Raw genomic sequence first — 17,049 nt, 5'->3', positions numbered from 1 at the left:
AAGACCCGGAGCCCAGAAGACGGTATCCCGGAGAGGGTGTCATGGGGGAGACCTTTCCTTTTGATTTATTGTTTAATAAACACCCTTGAAACCGAGCTAATCCTACTCTGTCCGTGTCTGATCTGTGTAAACGTCTTGACCCAACCCCCTGGTCTGCCACAAGATATTCTTATTCATTCCTTTACTCTTGTGTGTATAAGGTAGGTGTTGTGAAATTGTTAGCTTACTTGTTAGATATTACTGCATGGTCGGAACTAGAAGCACACACATTTCGCTACACTCGCATTAACATCTGCTAACCATGTGTATGTGACAAATTTGATTTGATATTGGGGACAATGTTTATTGAGGATATGTTAAAGCCACAATCATTATCTGCATAAGAAGAACAACAAAGTCTTCATTTTTGTGATTTTAATGAAACACTTTACTTCAAGAAAGAGGCATGTAATTCAAAAACTGAAGGTTAACATTTTGAAATAATTAATTCTAATTATTTTACTTTATAATGCACTGTAGAATTTGCAGAAGTATTTTTAAATCAACTGCATTTCTAAGTGGATGGGAATCTCAGGTTGGCTTGTGAGAGTTAACTGCGTGATATATTAGGTATATTTATCTTAAGACACCATCAAAGACAGAGGCTCCCCTTCGCTCTGTTGGACCTGCAGAGCTCGGTGAATATCCTGGGAATGAGAGGGAGAGCATGGAGAGGTTAGCTTGATCACTGTTCAATAGGAACGTGAAGAGGGACTGTCTTTCTTTATGGGCTTGGACCTGGATTCAAATAGTAGTCGTTTTCTTTCAAATATTTGAGCTGTGCTTGATCAATCTTGGGGACCAATGAAACAGTCCCAAAAGCACACAGATCTCACCCATTCGGCAGAATCAAAACAAACATTCAAAGTATGTGAAAGAAAGCCGATACTATTTGAACCTAGGTATCGTGTTGTGAATACTATACAGTGTGTTTATCTTTTGAGTGTGAAGTTTTCTATTGGTCCATACTAACAATGAGTTGGTATTGAGCAGAACCCTCGATCAGATCTTGTATGACCGGATGCTGGGATAGGATGGAGAATGGAATCTTGTCCTCAACCTTGTACCCCAGTTCTCTGTAGACCTTCACAAAGTCCTGTGGGTAAAGAACAATCCTAGACTTAACAAGCAGCTCCAAAACAAACAAACACATTTTCGTTCAAAAGACAGATATATGTCCCGGCATAGCCAGAAGTCCCGGCATCCCTAGAAAGGCCAAAACCTAGGAAGAAACCTAGAGGAACTAGGGGTCTAAGGGGTGGCCCCTTAGACCCCTAGTTCCTCTAGGTTTCTTCCTAGGTTTTGGCCTTTCTAGGGAGTTTTTCCTAGCCACCGTGCTTCTACATCTGCATTGCTTGCTGTTTGGGGTTTTAGGCTGGGTTTCTGTACAACACTTTGTGACATCGGCTGATGTAAAAAAGGGCTTTATTAATACATTTGATTGATTGTTGAAATCGTTCATCAATCAGCCAGGTAGTTCAGTTCATCCCAGTCAATCAAAATACGTATTTTTTTTTTTTTGGCAAATGCATTTTCAAAATTCTACCAATCACTGTGAAGTGTTAGGTAGGAGTGGGTAAGAGTGGCAATACCATTTGGCAAAAAACAGCAACATAAGCAATATGATTAAGTGGGAAGTAGTGTTTCATATGTCTCTTAGCCTGGTCCCAGATCTGTATTTGCTAACTCCTTTTTAATTTATAATTTTACCTTTATTTTACTAGGCAAGTCAGTTAAGAACAAATTCTTATTTTCAATGACGGCCTGGGAACAGTGGGTTAACTGCCTGTACAGGGGCAGAACGACAGATTTGTACCTTGTCAGCTCGGGGATTTGAACTTGCAACCTTTCGGTTACTAGCCCAACGCTCTAACCACTAGGCTACCCTGCCGCCCCAGGGAGTTGTCATGACAACACAAACAGATCTGGGACCAGGTTATATTTAGATATATATATATATCTTACAGAAGGGAGTGAAAACTCCTGTCCTGTACCTCCTTATATTCATCAGGACTCTTCCAGTTGGGATGAAAGCGGTTCTGGCATGCCCCCCAGGCTCCCCCGTGACAGATAGCTCGGAGGAGGGCAGGGATGGACACCCCCTCTTCCCCTCTTGGCCCCCCCTGAGGCTCCACCTCCTCCTCTAGCTCGGTCGACTCACTCAGCCCCTCCTCCATGTAAGGCACCGACTACAAATTCACAGTTAGTCATCAAACAATGGATAGAAATTAGCAGATGCTCTGAGCTATCCCACCAAGGCCAAGCTACTACTACTAATGGTACTACTGCTACAACTACTACTGACACTACTACAACAACTACTACTGCTGCTACTACTACTGCTATTGCTACTACTGATATTGATACTATTACTGCTACTACGACTATTAGTGCTACTGCTATTACTACTACTACTGCTACTTAGTTATCAACATACACTGGACTTGAAACATATGCACATGATACATCTAATAGGGACTATGAGGTGTAGTTAAGGACAAAACGGTACCATATTCCCCTACATAGTACACTCCTTTTGGCTAGAGTCGGAACACTATATAGTACACTCCTTTTGGCTAGAGTCGGGACACTATAGTACACTCCTTTTTACTAGAGTCGGGACACTATATAGTACACTCCTTTTGACTAGAGTCGGGACACTATATAGTACACTCCTTTTGACTAGAGTCGGGACACTATATAGTACACTCCTTTTGGCTAGAGTCAGGACACTATATAGTACACTCCTTTTGACTAGAGTCGGGACACTATATAGTACACTCCTGTTGACTAGAGTTGGGACACTATATAGTACACTCCTTTTGACTAGAGTCGGGACACTATATAGTACACTCCTTTTGACTAGAGTCTGGACACTATATAGTACACTCCTTTTGACTAGAGTCGGGACACTATATAGTACACTCCTTTTGGCTAGAGTCGGGACACTATATAGTACACTCCTTTTGACTAGAGTCGGGACACTATATAGTACACTCCTGTTGACTAGAGTCTGGACACTATATAGTACACTCCTGTTGACTAGAGTCGGGACACTATATAGTACACTCCTTTTGACTAGAGTCGGGACACTATATAGTACACTCCTTTTGACTAGAGTCGGGACACTATATAAGGGAATAGGATGCTGATTCACATGCAGCCTTGGATGCAGAGTGACGAAGCCAACCTTGAGAAGTCTACTGCTAGACTGATGTCGAAGCGGCTGTCCCATGACGACACTGAGAGCTCGGACAAAGCCCTGCGTAGGGTCAGGGTGGGCGGCGAAGTACAGCAGCATGGTCACGTAGTCGACACGAGCTGGCGAGCAATCGGGGTCGGCGAAAAGCAGGAAGAAAAACTGCAAGAAATATTTGCAGATGAGTTATCAATGCAACATTGTGTGATGATTTGTATTATTCCATTTATAAATTCAAGCAGTTGGTTGTTGTGAGACCTGGGTTCAAATACTATTTAAAATAATTTCAAATACCTTATTTGGGCTTGATTGAGCTTGCCTGGCACAATGGAACCAATAGAGTAGTCGCAAAACTGCAAACCCCACCCATCTGACACACCAGGCAGGCTTAACTCAGCACTAAATGTATTTAAAAGATTTCGAATAGTATTTGAATCCAGGTCTGGGTGTTGTTGCTATGTGTACCTTCCGTAGATTAGCCAAGCGATCGTAAGGAAGTGGCTCAGACAGGTCTTCGGGAATGGGCAGTGCCCGCTCACTGGGGAACCACAACTCAACCTAATAATGAAGCAAGAAAATATGATTCATTCCATACATGTCAACCAGGTATCACAGTATGAGCGACAATGTCACGTCTTCACCTACCACCTGTAATGATGTGTAATTCATGAATTTTGGCAGCCATCATTTGATGCTAACCAAGACATAAAGATTTGACTGCCATATGTTTAAAAAGTGCTAATATCACTGTGTGTAATGGGAAATGTGATGGTGATAGTAGAGTTTGTTGAAGAGCTGGCAGTGTACTGTAGGTAGGTAGTATATGGTGAAGTTTCCCCTTGAATCTGATCATGGGTCAGTTTAGCATTTCCCCCACTGATGATTAAGGTTAGGATTGGGGAAGGGGAAGCTAAACCTAGATCTGTACCTAGGGGGAAACTTCACGCCATAGCGCAGGAAGGTACCTTTAAGTACTGCTCCTCAGTCAAAGACCCTGTGGCCCCAGTGTCCTCCATCTTGAAGCGGGCCAACACTTGCAGCAGCTGAGGCAGAGTAGGGGTGGGCCAGGGGAGGGCGGCACTCAGCAGGAACTGACGCCAGTCCAGCATCTCTGTGTTCTGGGTTAGCATTGACACCAGCTCCACCAGCTACACACACACACACACACACATTTCACACAAACACAAACAAACACACACACACACACTCCATGTCTGTTCATGAGAACATGACTGTTTGTGGCCGTGATGACCCCTAGTAGCCATGTTGTGAGTCAGTCAGTCAGTGAGTTAGTCAGCCAATGGGTCAGTCAGCCAGTCAGTCAGTCAATCAGTCAAGCCAATGGGTCAGTCAGCCAGCCAGCCAGTCAGCCAGCCAGCCCATGGGTCAGTCAGTAAGTCAGCCAATGGGTCAGTCAGTCAGCAGGTCAGTTAGTGAGTCAGTCAGCCAGTCAGTTAGTCAGCCAGTCAGTGAGTGAGTCAGTCAGTGAGTGAGTCAGTCAGTGAGTGAGTCAGCCAGTCAGTTAGTCAGCCAATGGGTCAGTCAGCCAGTCAGCCAATGGATCAGTCAGCCAATGGGTCAGTCAGCCAATGGGTCAGTCAGCCAGTCAATCAGTGAGTCGGCCAGCCAGTCAGCCAGCCAGTCAGTCAGTCAGCCAGTCAGTCAGTGGGTCAGTCAGTCAGCCAGTGGGTCAGTCAGTCAGACAGTCAGCCAGTGGGTCAGTGAGTCAGTCAGTCAGACAGTGGGTCAGTGAGTCAGTCAGATAGTCAGCCAGTGGGTCAGCCAGTCAGCCAGTGGGTCAGTGGGTCAGTGATGTCTGTTCATGAGAACATGACTGTTTGTGGCCGTGATGACACCCTAGTAGCCATGTTGTGAGTCAGCCAGTCAGTGAGTTAGTCAGTCAGTGAATTAGTCAGCCAATGGGTCAGTCAGCCAGCAGGTCAGTCAGCCAGCGGGTCAATCGGTCAGCCAGCTGGTCAGTGAGCCAGTGGGTCAGTCAACCAGCGAGTCAGTCAGTGAGTTGGTCAGTCAGTCAGCCAGTGAGTCAGCCAGTGAGTGAGTCAGTCAGCGGTGTCAGCCAGCCAGCCACTGGGTCAGTCAGTCAGCGGGTCAGTGAGTCAGTCAGCGGGTCAGTGAGTCAGTCAGTGAGTCAGCCAGGCAGTCAGTCAGTGAGTCAGTCAGTCAGTCAGCCAGCCAGCCAGTGAGTGTACCTGAGACTCTGAGATGTGCATCCAGGGGTCTGGCAGTGCGTTGGTCCCCAAGTTCAGAGAGGTGATCTCCTGCAGGATCTCCCAGAAGTCAGTACTGCACTGCACACCTGACGGGACACACAGAGTCGATGGGTGAATCTCAAGCGTATCAGTTGATAAATCCTTGATTCCTCGCATCCTTTCTCCTCACCTCCTTATCAAAATGCATTGGAGGAGGTCAGAGGAGAGGAACCTCGGATCTCCTCCTCCAATGCGTTTTGAGAAGGAAGCGAGAAAAGAGGACATGAGGAATCAAAGAAATACAATTGAGATTCACATAAATCAGGGGAATCCAACGACCCACGTACATTACCATTCAAAAGTTTGGGATCACTTAGAAATGTCCTTGTTTTTGAAAGAAAAGCACATTTTTTGTCCATTAAAATAACATAAAATGTATCAGAAATACAGTGTAGACATTGTTAATGTTGTAAATTACTATTGTTGCTGGAAACGGCCGATTTTTTATGGAATATCTACATAGGCGTACAGAGGTCCATTATCAGCACTCCTGTGTTCCAATGGCACGTTGTGTTAGCTAATCCAAGTTTATAATTTTAAAAGACTAATTGTTCATAAGAAAACCCTTTTGCAATTATGTTAGCACAGCTGACAACTGTTGTCTTTGATTAAAGAAGCAATAAAACGGTCCTTCTTTAGACTAGTTGAGTATCTGGAGCATCAGCATTTGTGGGTTTGATTACAGGCTCAAAATGGCCAGAAACAAAGACTTTCTTTTGAGAAATGAAGGCTTATTCCATGCGAGAAATTTTCAGGAAACTGAAGATCTCGTACAATTCTGTGTACTACTCCCTTCACAGAACAGCGCAAACTGCTTCTAACCAGAACCAGCATAGAAAGAGGAGTGGGAGGCCCCGGTGCACAACTGAGCAAGAGTACAAGTACATGAGTATTTACGCCTCACAAGTCCTCAACTGGCAGCTTCATTAAATAGTACCTAAAAAAACACCAGTCTCAACGTCAACATTGAAGAGGCGACTCCGGGATGCTGGCCTTCTTGGCAGAGTTGCAAAGAAAAAGCCATATCTCAGACTGGCCAATAAAAATAAAATATTAAGATGGACAAAAGAACACAGACACTGGACAGAGGAACTCTGAACTAGAAGGCCAGCATCCCGGATTCGCCTCTTCACTGTTGACGTTGAGACTGGTGTTTTGCGGGTACTATTTAATGTTACTATAAATATATAATTACCAGTGGCGTAAAGTACTTTAGTGAAAATACTTTAAAGTACTACTTAAGTATTTTTTGTTGGTATCTGTACTTTACTATTTATATTTTTGGCAACATTTACTTTTATTTTGCTCCATACATTTTCCCTGACACCCAAAAGTACTCGTTACATTTTGACAGTAAAATTGTCCAATTCATACACTTATCAAGAAAACATCCCTGTTCATCCCTACTGGTTTGCTTAATATAAGGAATTTAAAATTATTTATACTTTTACTTTTGATACTTAAGTACATTTTAGCAATTCCATTTACTTTTAATGCTTAAGTATTTTTTTAAACCAAATACTTTTAGACTTTTACTCAAGTAAGCATTTTACTGGGTGACTTTTACTTGAGTCATTTTCTATTTAGGTAACTTTACTTTTACTCAAGTATGACAATTGAGTACTTGTTCCACCACTGATAATGACATAGATTAGTACATATACTTGGGTAATACTGTGTACATATATTATTGTTGCAGACCTGTGGGCGCCACCTTGCGTAGCTGGCGGTAGAAGGCCTCCAACTGAAGGATGGTGAGAGTGCTGTCTGTGGGAAGCTCCAAAGGGGCGGGGCGGGGAGGGTTAGGGGGACTGACAACAACCCGCATGTCCCCGTTCAGGAAGAAGTCTGTGCATACCAGCATCAGCTCACTCTGGAGCTTGGCGGCCGACTCGATGTGGTGACGCACCACCTCAGCCAGCTGGTCAATGCTGGGGGGACAGAGAAGTAGGGTGAAGTTGACCCTAGATGCTGATCTTGGGTCAGTTTAGCATTTTATCCCCACTAATGGTTAAGGTTAGGATTGTGGAGGGGAAGCTGATCCTAGACCTGTACCTAGGGGGAACTTCATCGCCGGAGTATACCTGTTCATCTCAGATAGGAAGCGGGCTCCCAGCCACTCCTCCATGGTCCTGAAGGCCTGCTCTGCCTGTCTGTGCAGGACCCTCACCATGCACAGAGCACAGGCCTTGACCAGCTCCACACGCACCTTCACTGCACTGTCTGAGAGGGTGGGGTGGAGAGGCACGTAAAAGCCTTTATATTTGTTATGGATCCCTATTAGCTGCGGCCAGCTAGATACTCTTCAGTTATACCATTTTAAAAACATTACAATACATTCATTCCAGAATTCACAACACACTAAGTGTGTGCCCTCAGGACCATACTTCACTACCACGTGTCTACAACACAAAATCCATGTGTACGTGTGTGTATAGTGCGTATGTTATCATGTGTGTGTATTCATGTGTCTGTGCCTATGTTAGTGTTACTTCACAGTCCCCGCTGGTCCATAAGGGGTATTTTTTACCTGTTTAAAAAAAAATCTGATTCTACTGCTTGCAACAGTTACCTGATGCGGAGATTCATGTAGCCATGGCTCTATGTAGTACTGTACATTTCCCATAGTCTGCTCTGGACTTGGGGACTGTGAAGAGACCTCTGGTGGCATGTCTTGTGGGGTATGCATGGGTGTCTCCACTGGGGAAGACTGCATCCCAAAAGGCACCCTATTACCTATATAGGGCACTAATGTGATAAGGGCCCACAGGACTCTGGTCAACAGTAGTGCACTATGTAGGTTATAGCAGGGCCCTGGTCAACAGTAGTGCACTATGTAGGTTATAGCAGGGCCCTGGTCAACAGTAGTGCACTATGTAGGTTATAGCAGGGCCCTGGTCAACAGTAGTGCACTATGTAGGTTATAGCAGGGCCCTGGTCAACAGTAGTGCACTATGTAGGTTATAGCAGGGCCCTGGTCAACAGTAGTGCACTATGTAGGTTATAGCAGGGCCCCTGGTCAACAGTAGTGCACTATATAGGGAATAGGGTGGTATTTGGGCTCTACAGCCAATGCTGTAGTTTGGTACCTTCATGGTCGAGGGCTGCAGCATACTCCTGTCTGATTTTGTTCCGTATGGCCCTCTTGCAGACCTCCTCTGAATCTTCCTCTGGGGCAGGGGGTGGGCTGGGCTCCTGAGCAGGGGAGGGAGGGCCTAAAAAAGGAAGTCACCCAAATTACACATCAAAATAAGGCCTGGCATCATTTTCAAGAGAAAATCCTCAAAACCCTCTAATAAAGGACGGATTTAGACCTGGGACACCAGTTGGGTACAATTATTTTCAGGTAGAACAGAAAACCAGCAGTACTCCGGACCTCCAGGCTCAGATTTGAAAACCACTGGGGTAGAATAAGTCCAACCTTTCTTCTTGGTGCCAGCTTTCTTCTTGTCCTTGCCAGAGTTGGCTGCGGCGGCTGCAGCGGAGGCGGAGGCTTGGGACATTCTCTGTAGTCGTTCTCTATCCATCTGCTGCTGAGCCTCCTCATTCTCCTCTGCCTCGCGTTGAGCCGCCTCCACTGACACCTGGACACACACAACTACCCATGAGAAACACATACATACGCTCACACACAAACACACACACACACACATACAGACACACACAGACACACACACACATACACACATACACACACACACATACACACACATACACACACAGACACACACACACATACACACACAGACACACACAGACACACACACACATACACACACACACACATACACACACACACATACACACATACACACACACACATACACACACAGACACACACAGACACACACATACACACACAGACACACATACACACACAGACACACACACCCATACACACACTTCTTCACCATGTTGTTGATGGCTGTCAGAGCAGTCTGATAGATGTCATGCAGCAACTTCTCGTCGGGGTCCTGGAAGCCCTTCTGTTTCATAGAGGCCACTTCGGTAGAGGGAGGTCTGCGGGGAATCAGTGGAACACTGCAATAACAGACAAACAGAATCACACGATGCAAAACGCATCATCAATGGAAGTTCTTGCTCTGTACTGAAAGTGCCTTATCTTGAAATCCTGACTGCTGACATGCAAAACAAAACATGGGATTGCATTAACAGTGGACTTATGTGAAACAAAGTTCTACAATATTGTTTTTGTAGGAAATATCCCTTTGACGTGTCTATATTTGACCAAGGTGAGAGGTAAATTGGGCAGTGCTTTCTCTTACACTTTGGTTTTCTTCTTCTCGTCTCCTTCACAGTCTCTTTTACCAGCACTCTTGGTGACTCTTTCAGAACTGGAGGGACAGGAGTGTTTGATGATGAGACGACAGTAACAATTGATGAATACCTTATACTGTAAATTCCCCCAAATAAGCAAAGGTATTAACTATTGAAATAGCTGTGACTCTCCCTGATTGGCATTGGGCATACCAGATCAAATGGGTCCGTGCTGTGATTGGCTGCGCAAAAGGCCACTTCATTATGCTCTGCATAAACGGATAAGAACTGACAGAAAATGTGGATTTGGGCTAGGGGAGAGCAGCTAGCTAGGTCAGTTTCTATTATACATCAATGGAGAATAACTGTCAGAAAAGCAGGTGTGTATTCATTAGGGCACACCGAAGCAAAACGTTTTTCAATGGAAAAAAACTGTTTTGCAACCAAAACATGAGCTATATTATTGGACAAATGTAGATTGGTCCCGCGCTGTTTGCTTCCATTTGGTTCAGAATGGTTTCTAGTGAATACACCCTAGGTATTTCGGATGAATCTGGACGAATCCCTTCCCCTGAGCAGCAGCCTTCTGCTTGCCTCTTGGATTTGTCAGTCTGGGTTCCTGGCTCCTCCAGCGCCACGATGTCTAGCAGTGGAATACAGGTGAATTCTGGCCCCGCCTCAGACAGAACCTGTTTGTACATGCCTGTGTAGTAATCCCGCAGGAGACGTAGAGAGTCCTGGAATCGGTCCACTTCCACCTGGAGGAGGACAACATTAGTACATCAGTGTGCGTTTCAGCCAAGGAGCTAATCAACCTCGAAATGGAGATAAAAACCAAACCTGCAACATTCCCGTTTTCACTAATACACGTAAGCAATTGCACAGTCGCTCATGACAGATTTAACAATTAGGGACGGTTTCCCAGACATATTAAGCCTAGTCCTGTATTAAAAAATATATATACAGTTGAAGTCGGAAGTTTACATAGACCTGAGCCAAATACATTTAAACTCCGTTTTTTCACAATTCCTGACATTTAAACCTAGTAAAAATTCCCTGTTTTAGGTCAGTTAGGATAACCACTTTATTTTAAGAATGTGAAATGTCAGAACAATAGTAGAGAGAATGATTTATTTCAGCTTTTATTTCTTTCATCACATTCCCAGTGGGTCAGAAGTTTACATACACTCAATTAGTATTTGGTAGCATTGCCTTTAAATTGTTTAACTCGGGTCAAACGTTTCAGGTAGCCTTCCACAAGCTTCCCACAATAAGTTGGGTGAATTCCTCCTGACAGAGGTGGTGTAACTGAGTCAGGTTTGTAGGCATCCTTACTCACACAAGCTTTTTAAGTTCTGGCCACAAATTTTCTATGGGATTAAGGTCAGGGCTTTGTGATGGCCACTCCAATACCTTGACTTTGTTGACTTTGGAAGTATGCTTGGAGTCATTGTCCATTTGGAAGACCAATTTACGACCAAGCTTTCACTTCCTGACTGATGTCTTGAGATGTTGCTTCAATATATCCACATCATTTTCCTCCCTCAGGATGTCATCTAGTTTGTGAAGTGCACCAGTCCCTCCTGCAGCAAAGCACCCCCACAACATGATGCTGCCACCCCCATGCTTCACGGTTGGGATAGTGTTCTTTGGCTTGTAAGCCTCCCCCTTTTTCCTCCAAACATAACGATGGTCATTATGGCCAAACGGTTCTATTTTTGTTTCATCAGACCAGAGGACATTTCTCCAAAAAGTACGATCTTTGTCCCCATGTGCAGTTGCAAACCATAGTTTGGCTTTTTATGGCAGTTTTGGAGCAGTGGCTTCTTCCTTGCTGAGCGGCCTTTCAGGTTATGTCGATATAGTTATGTCGATATACCATTTATGGTGGTTGGAACCAAAAACCTCAAATTTGGACTCATCAGACCAAAGGACAGATTTCCACCGGTCTAATGTCCATTGATTGTGTTCTTGGCCAAGGCAAGCCTCTTCTTCTCAATGGTGTCCTTTAGTAGTGGTTTCTTTGCAGCAATTCGACCCTGAAGGCCAGATTCACGCAGTCTCCTCTGAACAGTTAATGTTGAGATGTGTCTGTACTTGAAATTTGTGAAGCATTTGGGCTGCAAGCGGAGGTGCAGTTAACTCTGCAGCAGAGGTAACTCTGGGTCTTCCTTTCCTGTGGCGGTCCTCATGAGAGACAGTTTCATCATCGCGCTTGATGGGATTGTGACTAGACTTGAAGAAACTTTAAAAGTTCCTGAAATTTTAAAACATTGATTGACCTTCATGTCTTAAAGTAATGATGGACTGTCGCTTCTCTTTGCTTATTTTAGCTGTTCTTGCCATAATATGGACTTGGTCTTTTACCAAATAGGGCTATCTTCTGTTTACCACCGCTACCATGTCACAACAAAACTGATTGTCTCTAACGCATTAAGAAAAAAATAAATTCCTCAAATTAACTTTTAACAAGGCACACCTGTTAATTGAAATGCATTCCGGGTGACTACCTTATGAAGCTGGTTGAGAGAATGCCAAGAGTGTGCAACGCTGTCATCAAGGCAAAGGGTGGCTACTTTGAAGAATCTCAAATATAACATATATTTTGATTTGTTTAAAACTTTTTTGGTTACAACATGATTCCATATGTTATTTCATAGTGTTGATGTCTTCACTATTATTCTACAATGTAGAAAATAGTAAAAATAAAGAAAAATCCTGGAATGAGTAGGTGTCTCCAAACTTTTGACTGGTACTGTATATATTTATATATATATATATATATATATTTTAAATGTTTTATTGTCACATACACCAGTGATACGCGTTGTTTTAAAGGGACAGCCATAGTAGTATTTCAACTCATTTCAACTTGCTTTTTATTGTCAGCTGGCAAGCACATGTGATATTTGGTTCTGGGTGATGCTGAGATAACATGTTCATGGACAGGATGGGAGGAGCATCACCTGCATTAGTGTGGAGAAATGGTTGATGAGCACCGCCGTGTGGTCTTCCAGCCAGCCGTCGCACATGATCGCCGCCCGCTCCTGCCCCGCTTCTTCCTTACGCTTATCACAGATGTCCCACAGACGCTCGCGCAGGTCCTGCAGTGTCACGACACCAGACGAGACAGATAGACAAACACAGACAGAAGGACAGTCCGACGAGACAGAAGGACGGACGGATAGACGGACGGACCAACATAGCGACAGACAGACTCTCAGTATTGACAGGCAAATGGGAAAAACAACAGACATGAGCAAATGTCATAACAGACACGGCTTTGATGGCGTTTGTGTTACTGTAGCCTACATCCAGACGCTGGTGCAGCTCTGCCTTGGTCTCCTCGTCATCTCTCATGTCCTTGGGGATGCTGTTATAGTTCTGCTGCCACTGGGACACAAACTCTTGCTTCAGGTCAGGCCGTCGGAGGTACTGCTTAAACTCCTCTCTGCAAGCGTCACAAGATAAGAGTCAGAGTTACTTCTCTCTGTTCACACTCTACATATCCCAAATGCAGTGTGGCAGACGGCAGGAAGAGGTGAGGGGAGTGGTAATCGAGGAGAGATATCTTGCAGGTCGCTGGCTCCACCCCAAAGCCTTATATGGACTTCCTGCTCCAACGAGGCAAGACCGTAAAACGTTAAGCCAGGGAGTGCTTGGGGATAAAGGAGGAAGCAGCCTTCACAAAGGGGCAGAGGAGGTGAGAGACAAGAGAGGTATGAAGGGTGAGAGAAACAAATAAAATCTGTGTGATTGCCTGTTGTGACCTGGAATGTTGGATTGCCCCCCTCATGTGCTGGATTGGCTGAGGACCCGAGTGTGAGGATTACCCTTGGAACACGGAATGGACAAAGAGAACAGCTTGTGGATTGTGAGGTGATTGGTGAATTCCCTGTGCACTAAAATCCCTAATAAACTTCCCCTTTGCGTTCTATTTGTGCTACTGGTTTTGTTATTGAACTTGGTGACATGGAAACCCCACACCCTTGATCTTTTTACAGCAGGAGTATAGATCCAAGTTATCCTCACTGATGCGAGATCAGATCAAAAAACAACAGACATTACTTGAAATCCCTGGCCACTTTAATAATGTTTACATATTTCTTGCATTACTCATCTCATATGTACATACTGTATTCTATCCTACTGTATCTTAGTCTATGCCGCTCTGACATTGATCGTCCAAATATTTCTATATTCTTAATTCCATTCCTTTCCTTTAGATTTGTGTGTATAGTTGTGAAGTTGTTAGATGTTACTGCACTGTTGGAGCTAGAAACATAAGCATTTTTGCTACACCCGCAATAACATCTGTTAAACACGTGTATGTGACCAATACAATTTGGTTAGAGATCAGCACAGATGAAATGTTGTGAGATGGCATGTCAAGTGAAATAAATTTTAAGTGCATTTAACAGACATCACTGTTCTAAGAAAGGAGGTAACAATACCGTAGCCTGGTCCCAGATCTGTTTGTGATATAGGAGTTTACAGATCTAGGACCAGGAGAATAATATGGGTTTGTCAGAGTTGGGTTAAATTCGGAAGATCCATTTCAGTTGTACAACTGACTAGGTATTCCCTTTTCTCTTACGTCCATTGTGCACTAAACGATGTCAAATGTAATGTTATTAGTAACCTGCACCGAATACAACAGGCCTTACAGTGAAATGCTTTTACTTATGAGCCCCTAACCAACAATGCAGTTAAAAAATACATACAGAGAAGAATAAAAGTACCAAGTAATTAAAGAGCAGCAATAAAGTAACAATAGCGAGACTATATACAGGGGGGTACCGGTATAGAGTCAATGTGGAGGCTATATACAGGGGGGTACCGGTATAGAGTCAATGTGGAGGCTATATACAGGGGGGTACCGGTACAGAGTCAATGTGGAGGCTATATACAGGGGGGGGTACCGGTATAGAGTCAATGTGGAGGCTATATACAGGGGGGTACCGGTATAGAGTCAATGTGGAGGCTATATACAGGGGGGTACCGGTATAGAGTCAATGTGGAGGCTATATACAGGGGGGGGTACCGGTATAGAGTCAATGTGGAGGCTATATACAGGGGGGGTACCGGTATAGAGTCAATGTGGAGGCTATATACAGGGGGGGGGTACCGGTATAGAGTCAATGTGGAGGCTATATACAGGGGGGGGTACCGGTATAGAGTCAATGTGGAGGCTATATACAGGGGGGTACCGGTATAGAGTCAATGTGGAGGCTATATACAGGGGGGTACCGGTATAGAGTCAATGTGGAGGCTATATACAGGGGGGGGGTACCGGTATAGAGTCAATGTGGAGGCTATATACAGGGGGGGGTACCGGTATAGAGTCAATGTGGAGGCTATATACAGGGGGGGGTACCGGTATAGAGTCAATGTGGAGGCTATATACAGGGGGGTACCGGTATAGAGTCAATGTGGAGGCTATATACAGGGGGGGGTACCGGTATAGAGTCAATGTGGAGGCTATATACAGGGGGGGGTACCGGTATAGAGTCAATGTGGAGGCTATATACAGGGGGGGGGTACCGGTATAGAGTCAATGTGGAGGCTATATACAGGGGGGGGTACCGGTATAGAGTCAATGTGGAGGCTATATACAGGGGGGTACCGGTATAGAGTCAATGTGGAGGCTATATACAGGGGGGTACCGGTATAGAGTCAATGTGGAGGCTATATACAGGGGGGGGGTACCGGTATAGAGTCAATGTGGAGGCTATATACAGGGGGGGGTACCGGTATAGAGTCAATGTGGAGGCTATATACAGGGGGGGGTACCGGTATAGAGTCAATGTGGAGGCTATATACAGGGGGGGGTACCGGTATAGAGTCAATGTGGAGGCTATATACAGGGGGGGGTACCGGTATAGAGTCAATGTGGAGGCTATATACAGGGGGGGGTACCGGTATAGAGTCAATGTGGAGGCTATATACAGGGGGGGGTACCGGTATAGAGTCAATGTGGAGGCTATATACAGGGGGGGTACCGGTATAGAGTCAATGTGGAGGCTATATACAGGGGGGGGGGTACCGGTATAGAGTCAATGTGGAGGCTATATACAGGGGGGGGTACCGGTATAGAGTCAATGTGGAGGCTATATACAGGGGGGGGTACCGGTATAGAGTCAATGTGGAGGCTATATACAGGGGGGGGTACCGGTATAGAGTCAATGTGGAGGCTATATACAGGGGGGGTACCGGTATAGAGTCAATGTGGGGGGCACCAGTTGAGGTAATATGTACATGTAGGTAGAGTTATTAAAGTGACTATGCATAGATAAGAGAGTAGCAGCGGTGTAAAAGGGGGGGGGGGGGGGGGGGGGGGTAGCTATGTGATTAGATGTTCGGGAGTCTTATGGCTTGGGGATAGAAGCTCTTGGACCTAGAATTGGCGCTCCAGCTTGTCGTGCGGTATCAGAGAGAACAGTCTATGACTAGGGTGACTGGAGTCTGACCATTTTTAGGGCCTTCCTCTGACAGTGCCTGGTATAGAGGTCCTGGATGGCAGGAAACTTGGCCCCAGTGATGTACTGGGCTGTTCGCACTACCCTCTGTAGTGCCTTGCGGTAGGAGGCTGAGCAGTTGTGTTACCACCTCGGGGCGGCCCGTCAGGAAGTCCAGGATCCAGTTGCAGAGAGAGGTGTTTAGTCCCAGGGTCCTTAGCTTATTGATGAGATTTGAGGGCAATATGGGGTTGAATGCTGAGCTGTAGTCAATGAATAGCATTCTCACATAGGTGTCCCTTTTGTCCAGGTGGGAAAGGGCACTGTGGAGTGCAATAGAGATTGCATCATCTGTGGATCTGTTGGAGCGGTATGCAAATTGGAGTGGGTCTAGGGTTTATGGGATAATGGTGTTGATGTGAGCCATGACCAGCCTTTCAGAGCACCTCATGGCTACAGACGTGAGTGCTACGGGTCGGTAGTCATTTAGGAAGGTTACCTTAGCTGCTAGGAGCGCCGCCTCTGGGTGAGTGTTTCTTATCGCGGAATATAGCTCATTCAATGCTGTCTTAGTGCCAGCCTCCGTCTGTGGAGGTATATAAACAGCTACAACAAATACAGATGAAAACTCTCTAGGTAGATAGTGTGGTCTACAGCTTATCAGGCGAGCAATAGCTCGAGACTTCCTTAGATATCGTGCACCAGCTGTTAATTACAAAAATACATAGTCCGCAGTCCCTTGTCTTACCAGACGCCGCTGTTCTATCCTGCCGGTACAGCGTATAACCAGCCAGCTGTATGTTGA

General features: G+C 45.1%; 1 protein-coding gene across 5 annotated transcripts in view; it reads right to left on the bottom strand.

Moving 5' to 3' along the window:
• Nucleotides 1-387: 387 nt before the first annotated feature.
• spef2 (sperm flagellar 2) overlaps nt 388-17,049 on the bottom strand; it is a 48,087-nt gene continuing 31,425 nt past the window's right edge. For 3 of the 5 annotated variants that reach the window (XR_004207853.1, XR_004207855.1, XR_004207854.1), the window contains 14 exons: nt 13,099-13,237; nt 12,753-12,890; nt 10,381-10,544; nt 9,795-9,863; nt 9,420-9,549; nt 8,930-9,092; nt 8,598-8,723; nt 7,593-7,731; nt 7,210-7,439; nt 5,449-5,555; nt 4,204-4,386; nt 3,704-3,796; nt 2,034-3,400; nt 1,013-1,135 (listed from right to left, as the gene is read on the bottom strand). Coding sequence is in view for 2 of the 5 variants with exons in the window: in XM_020467245.2 (XP_020322834.1) it covers nt 621-686; nt 1,013-1,135; nt 2,034-2,228; nt 3,230-3,400; nt 3,704-3,796; nt 4,204-4,386; nt 5,449-5,555; nt 7,210-7,439; nt 7,593-7,731; nt 8,598-8,723; nt 8,930-9,092; nt 9,420-9,549; nt 9,795-9,863; nt 10,381-10,544; nt 12,753-12,890; nt 13,099-13,237 (2,236 nt within the window). In the remaining 3 variants the exon portion in view is untranslated. Of the gene's footprint in view, nt 687-1,012; nt 1,136-2,033; nt 3,401-3,703; nt 3,797-4,203; nt 4,387-5,448; nt 5,556-7,209; nt 7,440-7,592; nt 7,732-8,597; nt 8,724-8,929; nt 9,093-9,419; nt 9,550-9,794; nt 9,864-10,380; nt 10,545-12,752; nt 12,891-13,098; nt 13,238-17,049 lie in introns of those variants that run through there. The other 2 variants (XM_020467245.2, XM_031817065.1) reach the window with 2 other exon arrangements.

Source organism: Oncorhynchus kisutch, linkage group LG3, assembly GCF_002021735.2.
Source record: "Oncorhynchus kisutch isolate 150728-3 linkage group LG3, Okis_V2, whole genome shotgun sequence".
Taxonomy (NCBI): domain Eukaryota; kingdom Metazoa; phylum Chordata; class Actinopteri; order Salmoniformes; family Salmonidae; genus Oncorhynchus; species Oncorhynchus kisutch.
Note: the sequence above shows the minus strand (reverse complement) of the source record. Positions and strands in the feature narration are given on the sequence as shown.